The 23,933-nt window shown below is 42.4% G+C and overlaps 2 protein-coding genes across 2 annotated transcripts; one reads left to right on the forward strand and one right to left on the reverse strand.

Annotated features, from left to right (window-relative positions):
• On the reverse strand, positions 11,971 to 13,520 carry LOC8055460 (SKP1-interacting partner 15). Its single transcript, XM_002448772.2, has one exon. The coding sequence runs from the start codon at positions 13,475 to 13,477 to the stop codon at positions 12,236 to 12,238; it is 1,242 nt and encodes a 413-aa protein (XP_002448817.1). The 5' UTR covers positions 13,478 to 13,520; the 3' UTR covers positions 11,971 to 12,235.
• LOC8055461 (vacuolar iron transporter homolog 5) lies at positions 21,665 to 23,275 on the forward strand. Its single transcript, XM_002447319.2, has one exon. It carries the CDS (start codon positions 21,957 to 21,959, stop codon positions 22,644 to 22,646), a length of 690 nt encoding a protein of 229 aa, XP_002447364.1. The 5' UTR covers positions 21,665 to 21,956; the 3' UTR covers positions 22,647 to 23,275.

Here is a 23,933-nt window from a genome sequence, read left to right on the forward strand (position 1 = left end):
GATCAAACCTAAAAGTATAAAAAATCAATCACTTTTGGATTATCTAGTTTGGAAATAACACACGTAAGATTTGTAATCTCTCAGAGAAAGCTTGCAAGTATCAGCCGAATCTGTCAGTCATTTAATAATATTTTTCTCATAAAATCAGCCATGACTTATCAGTTTCCATAGAGAAGTTATGCAAGAAAAAGAAGACACGTGTACCCATATACAACTAATCTTCAACACGCGTCCTTGTGCAAAAATTTATGATTTATTTATTGAAATCCATAGACCACTGGGAACTAATTCAGAAATAAACAATACTTTAACTTCTCTAAATATAATGATCTTACTCATGTGTACCGTATAAACATAATGTATACATAGCAAAAAAAACATCTTAAAATTTAGAAACAAAAAAAAATCAAAATATAATGAATTTACACAACTTCCACACTAGTGTACATCCATCAAACGTCCATCACGTCAGGTCAGGATAGCAGCACAAGCTACAACTCTACTCCCTCCGTCTCACGCCTTGTTTAGTTCGAAAAAAAATTTGTTTTCGGTACTGTAGCATTTCGTTTTTATTTGACAAATATTGTCCAATCACGAAGTAAGTAGGCTCAAAAGATTCAACTCACAAATTACAGATAAACTGTGGAGTTAGTTTTTATTTTTATCTATATTTAATGCTCCATGCGTACGACCAAAGATTCGATGTGACGGGAAATCTTGAAAATTTTTGCGAACTAAACAAGGCCTGAAAGTGATGTTTTGAACTTTGTATCATTTTATTTGACTATTTGTCTTTTTCAAAAAATATATAAATATTAATTATTTTAACAATAATTTATTTATTTTATAATTTATAAAAAAATGAAATAAAACGAATGATCAAATATAATACCTAAAAGTTAAAAACGATATTTTTAATAAAATGAAGGGAGTACTAATGTGACTCGGAGCCGGAACTAAAGCGTGAGACGAATGTAGACTATAGAATTGCATTCATATGCGGACAGGTGGAGTACCATTTCCACACTGCAAAGAGACAAATTTCAGGATATTATGGTAAAAAACGTAGAAAAAAAGACATACCAGACAAAAGGTCGTGCAAAGGTGTAGAGAGAATTCCTTGTGCGTCTTAAAATGAAACGGCGAGTCTATTGCTTGAGCTTGTCTGTCAAATTTATTAGATATTTAGTGTTTTTCTCTTATAATAAATCAGCGTAATTATAATTTTCTTGCCAAACGAACACTCACTTTTAAAATTTTCTGCCCCTGATGCCACTTTCCCTTAAGTGGCCTGGCTGTTAAGTTCCTTGATGGAAAAATGGCCTGAGCGGGTACTCTTCAAGTTTTACGCCGTATCAACAATATAATAGCAGGATAAGTTACTCAAAGACAACACCAGTTAAATCCTAGTTGCAACAGAGAAAGGGATGTGGACACTCGGCCTTGTTTAGTTCCCTTAAAATTTAGCAAATTTTTTTAGATTTTTCATCACATCGAATCTTTAGACGTATGCATGAAGCATTAAATATAGATGGAAATAAAAACTAATTACACAGTTCACCTGTAATTTGCAAGACGAATCTTTTAAGCCTAGTTAGTCTATAATTAGATAATATTTATCAAATACAAACGAAAGTGCTACAATGTTCATTTTATAAAAGAATTTTTGAACTAAACAAGGCCAAAGATGAGATTGCTCCTTCATGACTCCTGTTCCTAGTAGCACGCAATTACACAGTCTAAGGATCACACTCAGATTGCTGTAGCTGAATGACGTTCTTCGTTCATTCAACTTTTCCTCTGGCATAGCGCGGTTAAATTTTAGAATAAATATAAAAAAATATGAACACTTGATTGTTGTAGCTCAACGATATTTATTCATTTATTTTTTTCTCTATATAGTGTCGTTAAATTCTAAAATAAATCTAGAAAAATACGAATACCCGTACCAAATCGAGAATTTAAATTCGGGTGGACTCAAGGAACGACGTTCATTCATTAATAGAGTTGAATCTAGGTTGTGACTTGTTCATCGTCCAAAGGCTGAGTTAGGAATACAAGTTTTTTCTTTTTGATTTGAAATCTAGTAGTGTATATTTCTTTTTTTTAAAAATGGTTAAATTTAGAAGTTTTCAACGGAAACTTATAAGAACTTAGTAGGGAGGGGGTCTCACCCCCTACATCTGACACTAGCGTCGCGAGAGTCACTCCATCCTCACATAAATCAACTTTTAGAACTATTTTTAGGAAAAAATATCTTAAATTTAATCGACTCTATGTAAAAAAAAAGATTACCAGGCAACAAGTACACATGACACAAAACAAGTACTCCTACATTATAAAAAAATATACTTGATGTTCCTGGTGTATCTAACTGTACAGATATTATATATGCATGCTACAATAAATGCTGATACATTTTTCAAACTTAAAATGAATTTAGTTTAGAATAAAGTTAGACGTTGATTTATTTTTTACTGTGAGGCATAAATTGTCTCCATTGCAAATGACAAAACTAACCTGGCGCCCGCCGGCCAACGCTGTCGGCCTTTGTTTGCTGATGACATGCACTGCCAGACGCCGCTAGTTCATGAAATCCGCAGGCAAGCTCGCTCAAACATGTCTGCTGGCTCCTGCTGCTGCTTGTGTTTAATTTGGTTGTCGTCGTCGTCGTCGAGCAGAAATAGAGGAAGAAAAATCAATAACGTTACGTTCCTGGACGTCCATTTCGTCGTCGTCAGTACGGACATGGACGGCGGCGCTGTATATATATATATGCTCCGGCGAAACGAAGACAGCAAAATGCCAATATATATTCTACACAGCCTACATTAATTAGTACTCCCTCCATCCCAAATTGTAAGTCGTTTGACTTTTTTTTACCCCAAGTTTGACCACTCGTCTTATTCAAAAAATTTATGCAAATATAGTTAAATTTTAAATCATTCTTGAAGAACTTTTATTAATAAACCAATACACAATAAAAAAAATGATATTTTATATAAAACTTTGAATAAGACGAGTGGTCAAACTTAATATTAAAAAAGTTAAACGACTTACAATTTGTGATGGATTGAGTATCTACCTAGCGGTTATTGGTTGACTTGTACTACTAGGCCTTGTTTACTTTCAAATTTTTTTGTAAAATAGGAATAGTAGCACTTTCGTTTGTATTTGACAAATATTGTTTAATTATGGACTAACTAGGCTCAAAAGATTCGTCTCGTCAATTCCGATCAAACTGTGCAATTAGTTTTTATTTTTTATCTATATTTAATACTCCATGCATACGTCTAAAGATTCGATGTGATGAAAAATTTGAAAAATTTTTCAGGACTAAACAAGGCCTAGTATAAGTATACTAGGAGTACGTCCGATCCTACGTACATGTTGTCATCTGTGGACGGCCGGATCGGAGAGATTCCCAGCAGCTGGATGCAGATACCGCTCTTGACCTCACTGTGGCCCACACTTTTCTATTTTATAATAACCAACATCGATCTGTCATGCATTCAGGTAGTACTAAGAGCATCTTCAAAGGCTTTGCAAACAAACGTTGTATTGCTCTATTTGTAAAAAAGAGTAGAAAATACATCTCCAATGATTTTGCAAATAAGGTTTGCAATTTGGTTAACTTTGCAAATAGAGGTTGAGGCTTTGCATATATGCAAACCTTCCCACCACTTTGCATCTACAATTTCGGCCTTCCATATCGGACTCCGTCCCCCCGACGTACGCGCCCACGTCTCGACGACGTACGCGGCCACGGCGCGGGAACGGAGGTGGACCTTCCCTCGGAGGAGGACGAAGGTGGATAGAGCCGAACGACGAACGCGGCCTGGGCTGGGCGGCGACTGGCGCGAGGCAACTGGCGGCGACCTGGCCTGGGCGGCGACTGGCACGCACGACGTACGTCAAAATGACGCAAATGGAAAAAAACGCGCGGGCGCGATCGGTGAAAAAAAAAATTCAGGGGTGGGGTCCACACTTTGGGTTTGCCAAGTCTAAATGCAAAGTCCTTTGGAGTTGGACTATTTTTAGACTTTGCAAATAAGTTTGAGACTTTACAAACAACACCAAATGCAAAATTTATTTGCAAAGTCTCTTAAAGATGCTCTAAGTACTATGGCTCGACTCTAAGAGCTAGCTCGACCAGCAATAACAACAAATAAAGATACCTATAGAGCATCTTCAATGAAACACGCATCAACAAATGCGTTATCAAAAAAATGAAAGAAATAAGTTTTTGTTAAACCACATTCACATTTGCAGAGGCATTCTAATAAAAACTGTTGTTTTTATCTCTCCACTCCTCTCTCTAACAATATTTTTATATCATTTTGACATCTTGAAGAAATTTTAGCGAGCGACAAATTAAAGTAGGAATAGACGGAAATATTTGGTGATCGGTTGAATAAGCTATTAGAAAAAAGATTTTTTTCCACAGAAGAACAACCTCTTGGAGCTATGCATGCATGCATTGCAACCATACCATGCATCTAATAAATTACCATCCACACATTCTTATGCGTCGTTCCGTACGTACATAGTTCCATTTTTTTGGTTATACATATGTAGGATGTAGTTGAGTTAATTCTATAATACTAAAATTTGTACTCAAATGGTTGTATGTAGCGCAAATACTCTGTGTATTATATAAAAAAATGTAAGTAATAAGAAATTAAACGCACGTATGTTCCTGCGCAGTGCAAGCGGACGGCACTGCGCCGCACGTATGTAAAGATGTACGTACTAGCTAGTAGTATAGTATACTAGTAAGGTACACAAATTAATAAAGTCACAAAGAGAGAGTACTGCTTGCGTTGCGTCCAAACGGCGACTGTGGAATCGCCGGCCGCTACGGGACGTACATAAGTATATGGAGAACGAAGCTATATCTATATATATCTATCTATCTTGGATTCAATTCATCATCGGTCGGGGTTCAGAAAATAAATACTAGATGTATTCCGGCTGTTTTTGTTCTCACTTTTTGACTTTTTTGGGCAATGGATCTTCCAAGCAGTTCCATACTTTGAGGCACTAGCTGCTAGTACCTGATCGAACTAGTTTAATTTGACACGCACTCTCACTGACTTGTTTCTTGCTCCTTTCTTAAGCAGGAACCATGCGTGCAGTGTGCAGGCTTCTCCGATCCAATGTTAGGAGGTGTTTGGTTGTTAAAGTTTAACAGTTTTGTCTTATTTGATAATTAGTATCTAATCATAGACTAATTAGATTTAAAAGATTCGTCTATCAAATTATTCTTTGGCTGTGTTTTTAGTTTCGTAAATAGTCTATATTATGTATGTGTCTAAATATTTGATGTGACAGACAATAAACTTTAGATAAACCAAACTGGGCTTTAGTTTTATTTTATTTTATTAGTTATACGCAGGCTCCAGAGAGTGCAATGTTTTGCCAATTGGTGCCGTTACGCTGTAGTATAATACTATGGATGGAGAAGGAGCGAGCTTGCTGAGGGGATGGAAACGGAATCAGCTGCAGCTACCCCCCGTGCTCCCGTATCAACTCGAGATGCAACTGGACAACAGCAGCAGTCAGTGATTGCGTCAGCACAGGTTGTTGTTTCTGCCTGTCACCGTACACTTGAAATTCACCTGGATTCCTCTATTATTGATGATTTGATATCATGCCAGATGCCAGACACTCTCTACTACGGCCTTAGGCCCTGTTTAGATTGAGAATAAAATTTTTTTAGTGTCACATCAGATGTGTCGGAAGAACGTCGGAAAAGGTTTTTATAAACTAATAAAAAAATAAATTACATAACTCGTCAGGAAACTGCAAGACAAATCTATTAAGTATAATTAATCTATCATTAGCACATGTGGGTTACTGTAGCACTTAAGGCTAATCATGGAGTAACTAGACTTAAAAGATCTGTCTCGCGATTTTCAACCAAACTTTGTAATTAGTTTATTTTTTATCTACGTTTAATGTTTTATGTATGTGTGCAAAGATTCGATGGGATGGATGAAAAAATTTTGGGTGAGTAACTAAACAGGACCCTAGTTTCAAAAACTTTTTTGGTTTTCAAAACTATAACATTTTCGTTTTTATTTGACAAACATTGTTCAATCATAGAATAACTAGTCTTAAAAGATTCATCTCGCGATTTACAGTGTGCAATTAATTTTATTTTCGTCTATATTTAGTTCTCCATGCATGTGTCGCAAGATTCGATATGACGGGAATCTTAAAAAAAATAGTTTTTGGGTGAACTAAGGCCTTTTTAGTTCACCCCAAAAACCAAAAACTTTTCAAGATTTCCCGTCACATCGAATTTTGCGGCACATGCATGGAGCATTAAATATAGTTAAAAACAAAAACTAATTGCACAGTTTGCTTATAAATCGCGAGACGAATCTTTTAAGCCTAATTACTCCATAACTAGACACTGTTTGTCAAATAAAAACAAAAATACTACAGTGTCAAAATCTAAAAAAATTTCACATCTAAACAAGGCCTACTCTCTTTCACTCTGGAACGTCTGATGCCAAGATGCCACTCTCTCTACTACCGGCAAACGTTACCCGCGCGCTGCTTCAACCAACTCGAGTCTTCCGCCTGTCCGTTGCGTTTGTGTCGCTAAAAATTAGCTTATGCTGCTTTTAATGCTAAAATGTTGTAACACTACACTGTTCGTTCACTGGAAATAATGACGAAGAACAAGCGTATCATTGAGTGATCAGAATTGTGATGCATTTCACTCGTCTTTATGGTTTGGGCTGATGCTGCTGTACCCAAGTTAATTTTCTTGGGTTCTTCATGTATGTATAAAAAGTACTACATATACAATGATTAGTCCTGTATGTATTCCATAATTAATGGGCTCCATCAAGAACGCAACTACGTACTGTCAACTGAAACTTCCTCCCTTTGCTATATCATTGCAATATAGTGGTAGTGGAGGGGAAGCCAAGTGTTGTTAGGCCTTGTTCAGTTTCCAATAATTTTGAAGATACCCTATCACATCGAATCTTTATACGTATGCATGAAGTATTAAATATATATAAATAAAAATAAAAACTAATTACACAGTTTATCTGTAATTTGCGGGACGAATCTTTTGAGCCTAGTTACTTCATAATTAGACAATAATTATTACATACAAACGAAAGTGGTACCGTAACTAAAACCAAAATTTTTCACGAACTGAACAAGGCCTGTATTACAAACTGCACTAACACTAGCTGCTCCACGGCACACTGATTGGTTGACTACATCACATTATTATTACATTATATATATATATATATATATATATATATATACAAAGCAGCAAGTTGTTGGGTATTGACAGAGAGTGGTTTGATTAATTAGGCATGCAATGCGACCGAAGTAATCAATCAATCAACTGCATGTAGTACTAAGCAAGCGATGAATGAAGCTACCGGCATCACTACACGCACGTCGTGCCGCCGACGGCCTCCCATTTTAAAGCGAGGCGAGCCTCCGGCACGACATGGTGACACCGACTGCATGGCATTGGCATCGATCGCGTATTGTATTGTTTCGTCTTGGAGACGGACGGGACGGGCTTTGGTGATGCATGGTGACGGCCGGAGATGGACGAGCTATAGGCCTGAAATTGGTTAAAGCTAGCTAGCTAATGGCCACTGCGCTGCCTGCAAGCACTCCATCGAGCGACGACAAACGCTCTTAAAAGACTTAAACTAACAATTTGCAGCATCGAATGGAATCGAGTTGGAGTTGGAGTTGGACACACAAACGCTGCTTCTATTCTCTTCTCTTCTCTTCTCGTCACTAATGGTCGTCTTTTGCGTGCGGACGAGAGGCAGGCAGGGCAGAGCAAAGCAACAGGGACGACGACAATCTCATGCCTTTTTAGTTACAATCGAAATTCTAAAACCTTTCTAAGATTCTTCATCGGCTCCCCCCAAACAAACCAATCACATTCGCTTATCTAAAAAGTCATGCTAAAAATACTATTTATTGATTTATTGTGAGAACAAAAAATATTATTAGCTGACAACAGAAAAAGTAAGAAGCATTTGCTTGCAGCGACCAAAACAACTGGACCACATTTGATGTGACTGGTCACCAATGCAAGCAGCCGTCCGAAAACAGAGAATCGGCAGCAGGGAAGAATGCGCCTCTCGTTTTCCAGAAACTTAATTTTTTTTTACAGATTCAATTGTATGTCTAAAGAGATATGTTATATGAAAACATATTCCGCTATAAATCTACTCCCTTCTCTAAAAAAATAAAAAAAATCTACTCCCTCCATTACAAATTATAAGACATTTTATCTTTACTAGATTCATAGCTCTTGCTATACCTTTAGATGCAATGTATGTCTAAATATATAACGGAAACAAAATATATTTTGAAAAGCCAAAATATTTTGTAATTTATAATGGAGGAAGTACATAAGTATTAACATCTTTTGTTGTATATATTAAAGTGCATCCTTTTTGGGCGAGGGAGTATGGCCGAGATGGGTGAGTCAAGTCAAGGCTCGAAAGCATTTGCAATAGTGTAGCAAAGAGGCTTGAGAACGCCAATCCAATCCAATAGGGCATTAGGAAAGAGGGGGACATCAGCAGCAACTGCTGCCTGCTGATCAGAAAGAATCCCGTGCCAAGTCATTTCCGGTTAGATTATTAGTGGCATGCTATGTGCATCTGCTTCTAGTCTGATCCACATCCACCCTGCACTAGCCGCCACCTGCATCCTGACCAATTGTCCACCGAAAGAACACATGGAAAGTGCAGCACTGCATACATACAGATGAAAGGTAAAAAGACACCGGACAGTGGACAATAATGAGATTATGGATGGTATCAACTAGTAGATTACACAGGGGATTGAATCACCATGCCAGAATCCAAAACAACACCCAGAATGCTTTTCACTATATTCTATCAGGGGGCGTGCAAAGATTCTAAGTACTCTTATTCATCACTGTATAACACATCAACGACATTCTATTCCACAATAATGCCGCGCCAGCCAAACTGCCAAAGCATAATGCACAAACAACCCACGCAAAAGGCGTGGCATTGGCACACAAAAGCGCGTAAGCAATGGCGTCAGCACATACCAACTTCTTCTGATATCAGTTCCTATTGTTTCCAACTCCAAGCTACTCAAGTCATCAAAATAATACATCTCTACATGTGCAGGCAACCAGGAATATAGTACTTCGATCAGTCTATTGGTCTGCTAGGCAAAAAGGGCATAAAAAGACACCTTTTAGTCACCAGGTCACCAAAATCTTATACCATCATTATCCATTTGATACAGAATTCATAACATAAACCACAGCCGATACAAACACTCAAAGTTTATGGCTCAAATGACAGAACATCATAAATGAACCGTGATACTAGTTATTCGCATTTCTATAACTCAAGCTTTGTATACTACCACCTAAACTTCCAGTCAATGCGAGCATGAAGCAAGGGAATTCTGTGCTACTGAAAATGATAAGCATCATGGTGGCAACACAACAATGACTTTGAAATGTTCTTTTGCTCATACCAGTGCCGCTTGCCATTTTTTTTTCCTATCAAACAATGGAGCAGTGCTTACATAGTATAGGTGTTTACATATTGATATATACATGGATAGGTGAAGACCGATAGTGATAGCAGTGGAACATGTTCATGCCACCCCAACCACACCAAAATTTGCAACAAGTTCACCAGTAAACAAGCAACATATTACTATACAAATAGTGGAACATAGCCATGGAAGCAAGACAGAGAAAAAAAAGTGGTGCCCCAGTAGTGGCTATTTTTCAGATAGTTGGCTATCACCTAGGTATCAGCCAAGAAAAGTCTATGATGCACTTTCATCTTTCTCATAAACCATGATTGCACAAACAATGGTATTTCTGAGTTCAGAAAAATCCAAGAAGATCAAATTCAGTTCCCAAAAAAGGTTGAGAATAACATCATTGTACCAACAGTGTTCTAGAAAAATCGAAAGATTAATTATGCAATTGACAAGTACTCCCTTTATTGTAAACCATAAGTCATTTTGACTTTTCTAGATTTCATAGTTTTTACTATGCATCTAGAGATAGCGTATATCTAGGGCACAGCAAAGCCAAAACGACCTATAATTTGTGATGGAGCGAATAACAAATTTCAACCCAAACCCATATCTAGACCTGACTCACAAACTAGAGTAAATGCTGATATCTAGACCCCAATAATTATGTCTAATAGGGGCATTCCATTAGTTACTTATGAAAACACACAGGTAAAGAAAATGATCTAGGGATAGGAAACACTACATCCTGTTACTAATTATCCTGCGGTTCACCGACTCAGGTAGTCATTACCAAAATAACAAGCTTAATACTTATCACACTAATCAACTAGAGCCGGTCAAAGGCCTAGTGGATCGAATAATGAACAACAGGTAACAGCATCAATACTAAACATAATAAGAAACTATGTGTGACAGTACCATGCAATGCAAGTGGTAGGCTAAAACCATGATTCTTAAGGCGATAAGGCGAGATGTGGCGAGTGCAAGCTATCCCCTTCCAATCGCCCAATGTAACAAACTGCAAAACAGCAGAATGGAAGGGGAAGAAAAAGTAGTAAGAATGTGTCTGGCCCAGCCCACATACTCCCTCCCTCTTTCCAGATGCGCCACCACCGGAAACTTCTCCTTCCTACCACTTCTCTTCCCATTCCTCGTTGCTCGGCACCCTCAAATCAACTACTGCTGCTGTCCCCTTACAGATTAACTGTGCTGTGACTGACCAGAGCAAGTTCTGCGCTGGCCACCATGCCTGAGCCAGTGGGGATGGCAGCAGCTGCAAGTTCTTCGCCTTGCTGGCCTGCTCCCCTCCCATTCTTCCTCTGTTCTCCCTCCCTCACTCTCTTCTACTGACATTAGGTCGCAACAGAGACACCCAGATTTCCAGCACGCTGTAAGCCTAGGCGATGCCTTAAAAATTTAAACCATGGCTAAAACCACTGGTAAACCTAGGATAAGTATCAACACTGACAACCCAGTAACTCACAACTTAAGCAATGGTTGTCAGTTCACATAAAGTTAAAGGCAACTGGTAAGTGGTAACGAAGTTAACACTACTACATTTTTTGAAAGCAGCCATCTGATGAGCAGCATTGACATATCAAGGTATAAAGATGATGTGCCAACCCCATATATGACCAAGCTCAATAGTTATCAAACACTATAAATTTTGACACTATCAAAGTAACCTTTCAAGTTTTCAACAAGTAAATAAAGAATGGTCTACAGAAATGAATTATGTGAAATGAGCAAGAGCTAGCGCTGAGAGCTAGACCCAAGAAATTATATCTAGTAGGGGCATTCTATTAGTTACTTCGAAAATTGCAGGTCTTCAAAAAAATCATCACACAAAGTCAGTAGTTAACTTTACTATACATGGTCCATTTTAGAGGTAAAGAAAAGAGTCTAGCACTGTGCTCCACCAAAGTAGCGGATTAGGAATAGGATACACAACAACCTGTTACTAATATCCCAAGGCCCCCCAACTCATGTAATCATTACCAAACTAACCACCTTAATACTTATATGTCGATCAACTAGAGCTAATCAAAGGCCTAGTGGACCAAATAACAGGTAACTATAGTTAATATTAAACAAAATAAGCATCCAGTTGAGAAGAATTAGCAGGGAAGGAGACATGAAGCCGTGTGTCATTGTAAGATGCAGTGCAAGTGTTAGGCTAACACCATTACTAGACGTAGAACTAGAATAGGTATCAAAACCCCTGATAAGTGATAACCCAGTAACTCACAACTGAAATGGTGTTCAGTTCAGTTGAACTTAAGGGGAACTGGTAACAAAGTTAGCCCTACTGCATTTTGAAGCAAACAACCAATGAATAGCATTGACATATCAAGGTATTATCATGATGTGTCTACCTTGCTTATGACCAAGCAGGAAATGTTTACCAAATGGCAAAAATTCTGACACTATCAAAGCAAATATTTCAAGTTTTTGACAAGTAAATAAAGGATGGTCTACAGCATTTAACTGTCTGAAACAAACATCTTACTGATCTTTTCCATTAATCAAGTACAACAAAGAGTTCTCATCATCCTAAACACTGTAAATAAAATGTGTGGGCATAACAGATCCCATGCATGCGATAGATAGATGTCCTGGGTCAAATCAAACCTCAATTTGAGGGCACTTAGTCACGCACCAGACTGGGATACATTCTCCATGTGCATCAAGGAATTGCTGTGAACCCACCATCGAACACAAATCCACGGTATACACCATCACCATAACCAGGAACACCATCCACCCAGTCCCAGTTGCCACCGCTCCCCATCTCATCTTCCTCCCACATTGCAAGCTTCCCGCGCACTCGCTTACCAGCAAACCACACCTTCCCATCGCCTCCGAAAACCTTGACCTTATTGTTACCCCCGGCAGCAGCAGCAGGCACGGCGTTGCCCTGTGAAGCAGCCTCGCAGAGGCCAGTGAAGCAGCGGTACATATTGGGCGGCATGCGCCCAGCTTCGTCCCACTCCATGGTCTGCAGATCTAGGCGGAGTATGAGCACCGTGGAGCAGGGCGCGTCCATGGCGAACGAGGACCTGAGGCCGCCGATCATAAGGACCCGGCGGCCGCCGGCCCCAGCAAGGAGCCGGGGACGCTTGAGGATCTCGAAGACGTCTCCCCACGCTGCTCGCTCCACGGGGGCCCAGCCCCCGGTGAGCATGGAAAGCGGGCAGGAGAAGAGCTTCCACTGGCTGCGCCACGGCGTGCCGACGTCGCAGAGGGCGAAGACGGCGGCGGCGGCGGAGGCCAGTATGGGGCTCCGCGGCTTGGACGGCAGCGAGAGGGGATGCTTCATCCACTTGCTGGATCCGGAGGGGGTGTAGGACAGCGCGGCGAGCTCGGTGAGGACGAGCACCGTGCCGCCGGGGCCGGCTAGGACGGTGCCGTGGCGCGCCCAGGCGGATCCGAGCTGGGGCAAGAGGCGGTACGTGCCGGCGAAGGGGTTGCAGACGGCGAGGGATTTGGGCGGGTGCACGGGCGAGGCTTTGGAGGACGAAGACGTGGAGGTGGACGGGAGGGCCAGGGGCGAGGTGGTGGTGGAGGAGGTCTCGACCCAGAGGTAGAGGAGCGACGTGGAGGAGGCGACGGGGGAGAAGGACTGATAGGGGAGGAAGTGGGCGAAGGGGAGGCGGAGCCAGGTGCGGCGCGCGGGGTCGAAGGCGTGGAGGCATCCGCCGCCGTCGGGGCGCGGGTGGCGGAGGAGGAGGAGGCGCAGGGTCGGGAGCAGCGCGAGGAGCTGCGGCGAGAGGGTCTCGTTGAAGAGGCGCGAGACGGGGCGGCACACGACGGCGTCGCGCAGCTGCAGGCGGAGCAGCACGTTGTGGAGCGCGTCCGGCGGCAGGTGGTGGATCGGCGGCGGGGGCTGCGCCTCCGCGGCCGTGTCGGGGCCGGAGCCGGCGGCCATGGTGGATTCCGGGGGGTGGGGTTAGGTGGGGAACACACGGACCAGGACGGGGAGAAGAAGAGGAGGCCCAGGGGTAGTTCCGTCAGTTCACAGTCACTCGGCTACGATGCTGTGGGTTCCGTTTCCGTAGCACGACCCGCCCACTGTTTGTGCTCTATGCATGTGGGTCCTGCACTCTCGGTGTGCAGGGCTTGGCTCAGATGTCAGTGAGAGGGAGGCGGGAGGCATCCAGTACGCCTTGGTGTGCTTTGGAGCGGCGCTTCCGTTCCGTTCCGTTCCTTTCCTCATCAAAAATCAAATCAAATCAAAAAATAATAAGGAGTGGCTGGGAAATGCGCGGTGTACAGTCCGTGGAGCAAGGGACCCACTAGAGTGGGCCACATGTGTCATGGACAAACTGTGTCCAGGTCCCGGTGGCAGCGGCGCAACGGAGCCTCGCAAAGCGACGCGGAAAAGGTTGGCGTGCAGCTCACTTGGCCTGGCAAGTGGGGCAAGAATGCGTGCGACTGTGCAAGGACCCAGCTGTCTGCCGCCGCAAATGGGTTGGTTTGGTTGTGTTCCTGGCCGGCTCGGGTCACCCCACCTGTCGGCAGAGCTGTTCTCCGTGTGGGTCCCACGAGAAAGAGCGGTGGGCTAGGCCTTAAGGCCCATGGGAAACCAATCACATGTCCAGGAAAGGAAACCAAAGAAAAAGTCTATTTTAGGTCCCTTAACTTTTACGAAAGTCTGATTTTCATCTCTGAACTCTAAAACCAGACAAAATATATCCCTCAACTTTTAAAACCGTGCACATTACATCCTTGACCTGGTTTTGAAATCGGTTTTACCTTTTTCTTTTTATTTATTTTGGCTGAATTTTTTGAAAAATCACAGTAAATCACATAAAAACCATAAAATAGAAAACTCAATTTTTTGAATATATAATATAGTATGTTCTAGTACAATTTTTTTTATGCATCTTTAGATCTATGTTTTTTTGTAATTAATTAGACTAATTATAGCTACATTTTTATGGTCTAATTGTGATGAAATTTATATGGTGAGCTAATTATTCTATGTTTGAGTTATAGTAAAAATTTTATACTCATTGAATCATGTATTACTGAGTTATAGATTTATTTAGGTTTATGATTGTTAAATTATAATAAATCTATAACTAAGTTATACATGATCTAATGAGTATGAAATTTTTACCGTAGTTTAAACATATAATAATTAGTCGAACATAAAAAAATTCACCACAATTGGACCATACAAACTATAGCTATGAATTATTCTAATTAATTATAGAAAACACAGATCTAAAGCTACAATAAAAATTTTGTACTAAAGCATACTATATTATATGTTCATTATGTAGATCTACTTATCTGGAGTCCAACAAAATCAGATTTACTATTTTATGAATTTTATGTGATTTACTATAATTTTACAAATATTCAGCCAAAATAAATAAAAATGAAAAAGACAAAACTACCTTCAAAACCGCTCGTAACCATGTTAGGGACGTAATATGCATAGTTTTAAAAATTGAGGGATGTAGTTTTTCCGGTTTTGAAGTTCAGAGATGAAAAACAGACTTTTGTGAAAGTTGAACGTGCACTTCTTTCGGAAACAAATCACAGAGACCGCAAAAAGGGCCGGCGAGCAAACGGGCCGTCAATTGGCAGCAGAATGCTTGAAAGGCTGGTCCACTGCCTGCTGTTTTTTTGTTTTTTTTATAAAACCATTACAGCTGCCGTACTTTTAGATAATAATGGAGATAATGTGCTGCACTGCTGCTCCTGCATGGAACCAGAAGGATGCTCGGAACCATGCACAATGCACATGTGTGCTGGCGCGTTCGTGCTCAACAAAAACAAGAAGAAAAGAGAAGTAGACCAAGAAGGAAAGAAAAAGGAGTCCCAATAATAATGACCAGAAACGGTTATTATAGAAAATGATAAGGCCGTTGACTGACTGCATGGAGCACCAAGGGTACGGTCAGGGGTTGAGGTCAAACAAATGGTTAGCAATTGGTGCTTCCTTGGCTGAGAGTCCTCCGCCATGATTATCAGGACAACAATCATGTTGTGCATGAGGGACGAGCTCCCTCTGATTTTGATGGATGCCACTGTCCTCAAATCCAAAAGATACTTTGGGATAATGTTGTTTCAAATTTCACCCAATCAAATACCCAAACGAAGTGAAATATACGACCTCGTTCTTTTTTGGTCCTCAAACCAAATGCAAGGTAAGCAATGGGAAGGAAGAGGGGGAGGAAGCTAGATAGCGATGGGTGATGTCGACCGGTCGACGACCCATACCGAGTCACTCCGCACCCTATATACCTTTGCTTGACCCTCTCGGCCTTTCCCCATCTGAGCCATCTCTCGCGATGCAACCATAGCTGCCTAGCGCTTGACTGTCCTCCCCACTGCTCGATGGACGGTGCTCGACTGCCACACCCAAGCAATGTTGGCTACACGCCCACCAACACAACAAGTTTCCAACACTAGCCCTTTCTGGTTGAGTGGATGGATCGACTGCTGCTTTTCGTCTCCCACCCAAGCAAATGTAGGAGGACCAGTCGCAGTGACGCTTGGAGTTCCACAATAGTGACAACACCACCGAGCCAATATTGTACTCCTCATCTCCTCCTATGGTCTTCCTCTCATCCTATTGAGCGTGTTGCAGGAACTAGATGTCCTAACTTCATCTTGGTGACGGGCTCCTCGTCAGGTATGGAATCCCCGTGTGGGATGGGAGATGGGGAGGAAGTCTCTGCTGTGAGATTTAATGAGGACGAGGAATTCTCCGTCTTGTAGGGACAAGGATTGGTAGGCGTTTTCTGACGAAAAATTTCTCATTGCTATCCAAGCCATGACCATCGCTTCCTCAGCTCGGAAGCCCTGCCACGACCGTCGCAACAGCTAGCACGAGAGAAAACTAAAAAGCACATGTCGTACATGAGGGCGGATGAGGTCATCCTCCCTTTCGATTTTGAGGGATGCCGTTGTCCAAGAATCTTAGAGAATATTCAACTTTAAGCTAGGCTGATCCCGTTCCAAAATGTGTCATCCAACCAAATACCGTAACGAAGTGAAAATACCACCTCAGCTCGATCGTCCCTAGCTATCCTTGTCTGGAAGCAAACGCAAGGGAAGAAGCAGGAAGGAAGAGGGGAGAGGAAGACAGCGATGGGTGATGCCGGCCGGCTGGCGGCCCACTGAGTCACTCGCTCGCTCCATGGAGCAGCGTATGTAAAGTGTGGCAGGGCAGGGCAAGAAATCAAGTGAGAGTGAAAACGAAAAAGCTAGAGGTGATAAGATAAAAGAATGATTAGGGTGGTGGCTTTCGTGTGGCGCGCATGCTTATCCCCCACTCCCTCCCAATTTTTAACGTTACTCACATCGACGATCCCCCAGGCTAATAAGCAAATTAATACTGCTACTAGCATAATATAATCCTCCCGCTGCTAGCTTTACCGTACCACTGATCAGATCACCTGAATATATTTAATTTCATTCACCAGCGAGCAGTGCCCGCCGATTCAGCACTCACTAGCTCATGATCACTCCGCGCGTCGTCAGCCAGCAGGCACCGGTGGCTTCTCCTGTTCTCCATCGGCCTCCCGGCCCGACAGCACAGGCAAATAATTCCCCGGCCCGGCCGCCGTGTTGTCGCCTCGATCATCCTCCGTGCGCCATGCACGCAAACGCATCACACCCGCGCGTGGCTGCACGCAGCATGCCCTCGATCGACGTCAGATCATCACCATGCATGCATGGTTCCAATTCCAATTCCAATTCCAATTCCATTCCATTCATCATAATGGAGATCGTATCATCGCCCTCTCTCGCCCGGCGGCCTCCGCGCGCGTACCTAAACTTTTGACCTACTTTTCCTCTCGCAATCTATCGATCGATCCGTCGACCCATCTATCGCGGCAAGCTAGCTAGCTAGCACTCTCGCTCTACGTACTGGATCGATCGATGAGATGATCTGATGCATGGGTCGTCCCGTCTCTGCTTTAACAATCATCAAGCAGTACTAGTAGTCGTCTCTGTTTATTCGATCGCATGCAGCAGAGATATATCGAGAGATAAAGCTAGCGAATCCCAACCAAAGCTAGCTAGCTTGTGCTGCCTGTCCATAGATGCTATTAATGCTACCTCTCTCTGCTTACCTGTTGCATTGTGTGTCTCTCTTGTCTCTTGTCATCTTCCCTTTCCTTCCAAAGCCACTCTTTTATTTCTGTGGTTTCTTTTTCGTTTTGGGTTTCGGGTTTTCCAAAAGATGCACAAAAGAAAACAGTCACCGCGACAGGGATCGGATCGGATACACACTTGCATGAATAATATATACTCCCTTCATTCCAAATTATAAGTCATTCTAAGAATCTTGGAGAATCAAACCATCTTAGTAAGTTTGACCAAATTTATATGATAAGATAATAATATTTATGATATCAACTTAGTATTATTACATTCTTCATTAATTATATTTATATATTATAACTATTTGATGTTATAAACCTTTATAATTATCTATATAATTTTTGTTAAAGTTGAGATGGTTTGATTCTCTCCAATATTTTTGGAATGACTTATAATTTGAAATAGATGGAGTAATTAATTACTGCTCTAGGACTACCCTGAAAAATACTGGAGGACCGGAGGAGTAATAAATCTGCAAATCAAAGCTGATTTAACAGTGAAACCTGCAAATTTAAACATGTTGGATTCTTAGCTTGTTGACAAGCCACATCGAACGAGTGGTAGATGCTCTAAAGCCTAGATGCCAGCATTCCAATGAACCATTATATATTTATTCCAAAAAAAACACACACAAACACTAGCTAATGCATATATATATATATATATATATATATATATATATATATATATATATATATATATATAGCAGGTCAAGCCTTATATCTTTTAATTTGGCACTCGGGTCAAAGGTGAAATTCCAAGCACAAAACTTAATTAAATAGAGGATTGTACGAGCTAGTGTCTGATTATTAGCTCATGGCAGAGCCTGAGGAAATAATTAATTTCATAAATTCATCGCCATGAGGACATACATGGATGATCATCTTTGATTATTTCCTGTCTCACTTACTTTTATTAGTAAGTTCAGGACAAAAAAAAGGGGGGATTCGATGGAGACGACAGACGTCAGTTGATATATGTGTGTAATCCAACAAGCTTTTGCCGCCACACATTGCCATCCTTGGTTTGGTTGTTGGTTCTTCGGTTCTTGACGTCTCCCGGCTAGCTACCTAGCTAGTGTAGTACATACTATTCAACTAGCTAGCTAGCGACAGGATCATCTCATGTGTTTCGTGGCAATGGCAACCTTCTTTTTTCAAAAGGAAATAAAAAGAAGAAACGTTTTTAGCTACCTTTGAGTATCGTTGTAGGCCACGTTTAACGACATGTATGGCCAGCCTTTTCCACCATGCATTCTAGTGTAACTCCATGCTCAATTTTCTCAGCCACCCGATCATGAACCGACGGCCCACTTTTCCTTTCCTTCTTCTTACCACTACTTCTCCCACTAGCCTGCTTGGTGGCATTCTAGTGGGAGTAGTAGGGTAGGGGTGGACCGACCATAATCAACCCAAAACAGATTACAATGTCTCTTATAATTGGGCTATCCCAAACTTATGTACTAGATGATGCACTAGTAGTGCTATATGTTTGAATGTTTCATGTGCTTCCTCTAGACCCATCTCCCCTTCACCCCACTTGTCATTAGCACCCCCTTCTACCACTAGGCTTGCCTTGTAGCCATTGCCTTCCCTATCAAAAGCCTACTAGATTCCTATTAACTCCAATATGAATCTAGAGATATCACCCACATTTAAGAAAAGTAGAGTCTCAATAAAAAATCTGATGGATACGCATTAGGTTTCTCAAAAACTACTCAAGCACTTGTTAGCTACGATCAAGCACTGATATTAGCATTTTTTGTAAAATTCTTGAGCAGTCTTTAGGTTTCTCAAAAACTAGTCTAGCACTATAGTCAGCATTTACGTAAATTGCTCGATCGATCACACATTAGGTTTCTTTAAAACTACTTGAGCACTTGGTACATTTCTTGAAAACTAATCGAGCACTTGCTAGCTTCTTCATAAGCTAATTGAGCAAGCACTTGTAGTGTTTCTATAAAATGCTCAAGCAACCAATATGTTTGAATGTTCCTTATGCTTTCTCTAAGAACGTCCCTTCACCCCAACTCATCATCACCCCATTCTACCCCTAGGTTTGGCTTGTAGCCACTACCTTCCTTATCAAAGCTACTCGGTTCCTATGAACTCCAATGCTAAGCCAACCCTTAAATCATGACTCAGCCCTAAGCTGTATATCACCCATGTTCAAGAAAAGGAGCTTGGATAAAATTTGATGGATACTACACATATACACGGTACTCAATCAACATGTAACGCTCGAGCACTCGTTAGGTTTCTCAAAAACTGCTCGAGCACTTGTTAGCTCCTCCATAAGCAAGGTTACGATCAAGTACTCACATTAGCGTTTTCGTAAAATCCTCGAGCAGTCTTTAGGTTTCTCAAAAACTGGACCATCACTAGTTAACTTTTACGTAAACTGCTCGATTAAACTCTTTAGGTTTCTTTAAAACTGCTCGAGCACTTGATGTGTTTCTCGAAAACTGATCAAGCACTTGTTAGCTTCTTCATAAGTTGATCGACCGAGCACTTGTAGTGTTTCCATAAAATGCTCAAGCAACCAATATGTTTGAATGTTTCATGCGCTTTTTCTAAGATGGCCCCCTTCACCCCATCTCATCAGCACCCCATTCTACCACTAGGCTTGGCTTGTAGCCATTACACCTCATTAGCACCCCATCCTACCACTAGGCTTGGCTTGTAGCCATTACCTTCCTTATCAAAGCTACTCAATTCTTATGAACTCTAATGCTAAGCCAACCCTTAAACCCTGACATCAAGAAAAGGAGCTTGGATAAAATCTGATGGATATTATACTTATACACGGTACTCAAGCAACATGAAACGCTCGAGCACTCGTTAGGTTTCTCAAAAACTGCTCGAGCACTTGTTAGCTTCTCCATAAGCAAGGTTATGATCAAGCACTCACATTAACGTTTCCGTAAAATTCTCCAGCAATCTTTAGGTTTCTCAAAAATTGGTCCAACACTAGTTAACTTTTACGTAAACTACTTGATTGAGCACTCGTTAGGTTTCTTTAAAACCGCTCAAGCACCCATTAGCTTTTTCGTAATCTATGTTAGGATTTCCCCTCAAAACGCTCAAGCACTCATTAGCTTTTTCGTAATCTATGTTAGGATTTCCCCTCAAAACACTCAAGCACTAGTTAGCTTCTCCATAAATCGCTCGATTTAGCACTTGGTAGCATCTTCGTAAACTTACCGATGATGTGCTCGATACCATTTCCGCAAAATGCTCGATGGATCATTCATACCCTTTACACGAAATGCTCGAGCACTCGTTAGTTAGTTAGCTTCTACGCAAATAAGTGATCAAGTTTTCTTCTAGCTAATTGTAACTTCTCTCCAAGAGATAATAAAGTAATAACATAACTAGCTTCGCTGTCACCCATCTGCATGGTTCCAAATCTACATATATGCTATTTCTTTTCCAAGCTAGTCCTATATATGGTGGTCATACACGTGACACATTTTGGAATAGCATTTTTCGTGGCACGTGGCTATATGAGAGCAAATGGATGTGAAGCTAGGAGGCACACAACCCCCGTTATAGAAACTTGCATGGTTCCATAAGTAGCTATATACACAGACTACTACTATTCCTAAGAATAAAATGATGCCCAATAGATGAACTAACCTAATAAGATGATGGCGCGCTCTACTACTTCTCCCGATGCATCATCCACTACTACTACTACCTGCAAGATCAAGAAAAAAACGAAAACGATATGTGGCGCAATATGCATGCATGCAACGACAGACCCTTTCCCAAATGTGGCATCATGTTCATCCGGCGAATCGGCCAGAAATTGTCAAGGGGCAAGCTCATGGCTGGCTTGGATATATGATCATGATGTGCTCTATGGCTAGCCCGCTTTAGCAATCCATGGTCATCGTCGTGGATGCGCATATATACAATCGGCAAGCACAAGAAGCAGCTTTAGTGTGTGTCAATGGGCAGGCACGGTGGTGGCCACCGGAGAGCGATGCCGGAGGAGAGCCGGGGGAAAAGACGCTTTTTTTTGCAGCAAAAGACGCAGTGGATCCCCCACTATCTCGCTCGCATTTGCATTGGCCGCACGCAACAAATTAAAGAAGAAGAAACCAACCTCCTGACCTGAGAGACCACACTTCTGGCCTTGAGTTCGTCTTCTTCTATAAAACGCGGCACGAGCTAGCGTGTGTCCGCCACACTACTGCTACTACTCCTGCTTATATATCACGATCGATCGAGTCACTCCTCCGATCCGATCATACTCATACTACACAACACATCGCCATGGCCATGATGAGCAGCATGGACGGCGGCAGCAACAACATCATCGGCAAGCAGGTGTCCACCGTGGTGGACGCCGAGAACCCGGCGACCACCATCGTCGTGGGGGCGCCGCCGTGCGCGGTGGTGGTGGACTCAGACGACGACGACGACGACCTGTCGCAGCGCGGCAACTGGCTGCGCGCGGCGGTGCTTGGCGCGAACGACGGGCTGGTGTCGACGGCGTCGCTGATGCTGGGCGTGGGCGCCGTGAAGGCGGACGCGCGCGCCATGGTGATCTCCGGGTTCGCGGGCCTGCTGGCGGGCGCGTGCAGCATGGCCATCGGCGAGTTCGTGTCCGTGTGCTCCCAGCGCGAAGTGGAGCTGGCGCGGCTGGACCGCGACGGCAAGCGCGGCGGCGAGGAGGAGAAGGCGCTGCCCAGCCCCGTGCAGGCCGCCGCGGCGTCCGCGCTGGCCTTCTCCGTGGGCGCGCTCCTGCCGCTGCTGGCCGCCGGGTTCATCGCCGACTACAGGCTGCGGATCGGGGTGGTGGCCGCCGTGGCCACCGCCACGCTGGCCGCGTTCGGATGCGTCGGCGCCGTGCTGGGGCGCGCCCCCGTGGCGAGGTCGTGCGCGCGCGTCGTCGTCGGCGGCTGGGTCGCCATGGCCGTCACCTTCGGGCTCATGAGGCTCTTCAAGGCCAGCGGCATATGAAGGCCAAAAGGACCGGAGGCGTACGTGGCCAGGGCGGGTCTCTCATCCCAATATTCCATCCGGCCATCCATCACGCTTCTGGTGTGTCGATCGATCAGTCGGGTGGGTCGGTTCGGTAGTGTCTCTGCTGCTGCTAGCTCTGCTTCCTTCCTTTGTCATCCGATCCATGCCGGCCCTTGTTGCTTCCATGCGTGCATCTCCTAGCTAACCATGCATAAGAAATAATATATATATATGCTAAATAGTAGCAACTAGTATATGATTGATATATATGATGCACGCACGTGTGTGCTACTATATATAGCTTGATCAATCAATCCCCTTGCTAGTTGCATCTCGTCTATGCGTTGCGTTGCATGTGCTGCTGTTGAACACCGATCGAAGCTTGCTTTGTTACCATGCATGCATGCAGATCTCAGCTAGGTTTTGAGCTAATGTAATACACCATATATATATATATCATGCTTGTATTGGCCTAGCGAAGCTAGCTAGCTACTCCGATGATCCAAAGATCGATCGAGTGATCCATATGCAAGACTAAGGCATGCATGTGTGTAAACATTATATATAATATATATTTTCCGAGTTTGTTTATGTATGCCTCATGCAAATTTAAAGTAAGTTTGTCACTGGCCGGGTGATCATCAATGTAAGTGAGTGAGTGCTGACAAAGATGAGATAGATGCGGCCGGATATTGCATTCTTCCCTGTCGTGTCCCGACTGCTAGTTGGCTCCACACTCCACTACTCGCTGCTGCTGTATTCACCATTGACAAAAGTAACCTTTTTGGACCTATAAAACCAATCAATTTGCCGTGTGGCACCAAGCTTATTACCTGGCTTTCGGCCACACAGGTACTCGACGTTACATTCTATATATAATAATTTATCTTTTATTATCCGGTCACTCTTTTTTTTTTAGAAAAAATCTTTTGCTATTAACAAATTATAAAATATTCAATTAGAAATGTAATAGTCGTAACCTTATTATAAAGTTATTACATATACGTATATCCCAAGAAAATTTTATGTGAAATAGTTGCTAGTTTCAAGTATTTTTTTTTATCGCTTTGTAAAAAGATACTTTTAACCCAAGAGGTTAATTATTGTGTCATCTCATCGACACCAAAGGACTGGACCGTACAAATAAACCGCACGATCCAAAAATCCATGGCACCAAAAGCAAACTCAATTATAGAATAGGTGTCACCGTCAACGAGCTGCGTCTATATATCGAATAGTACGTGGCTCTTATATGTAGTGGTGCTAGTGCATCAACCTCCTCAT

The sequence above is a fragment of the Sorghum bicolor genome, chromosome 6 (assembly GCF_000003195.3).
Source record: "Sorghum bicolor cultivar BTx623 chromosome 6, Sorghum_bicolor_NCBIv3, whole genome shotgun sequence".
NCBI lineage: Eukaryota > Viridiplantae > Streptophyta > Magnoliopsida > Poales > Poaceae > Sorghum > Sorghum bicolor.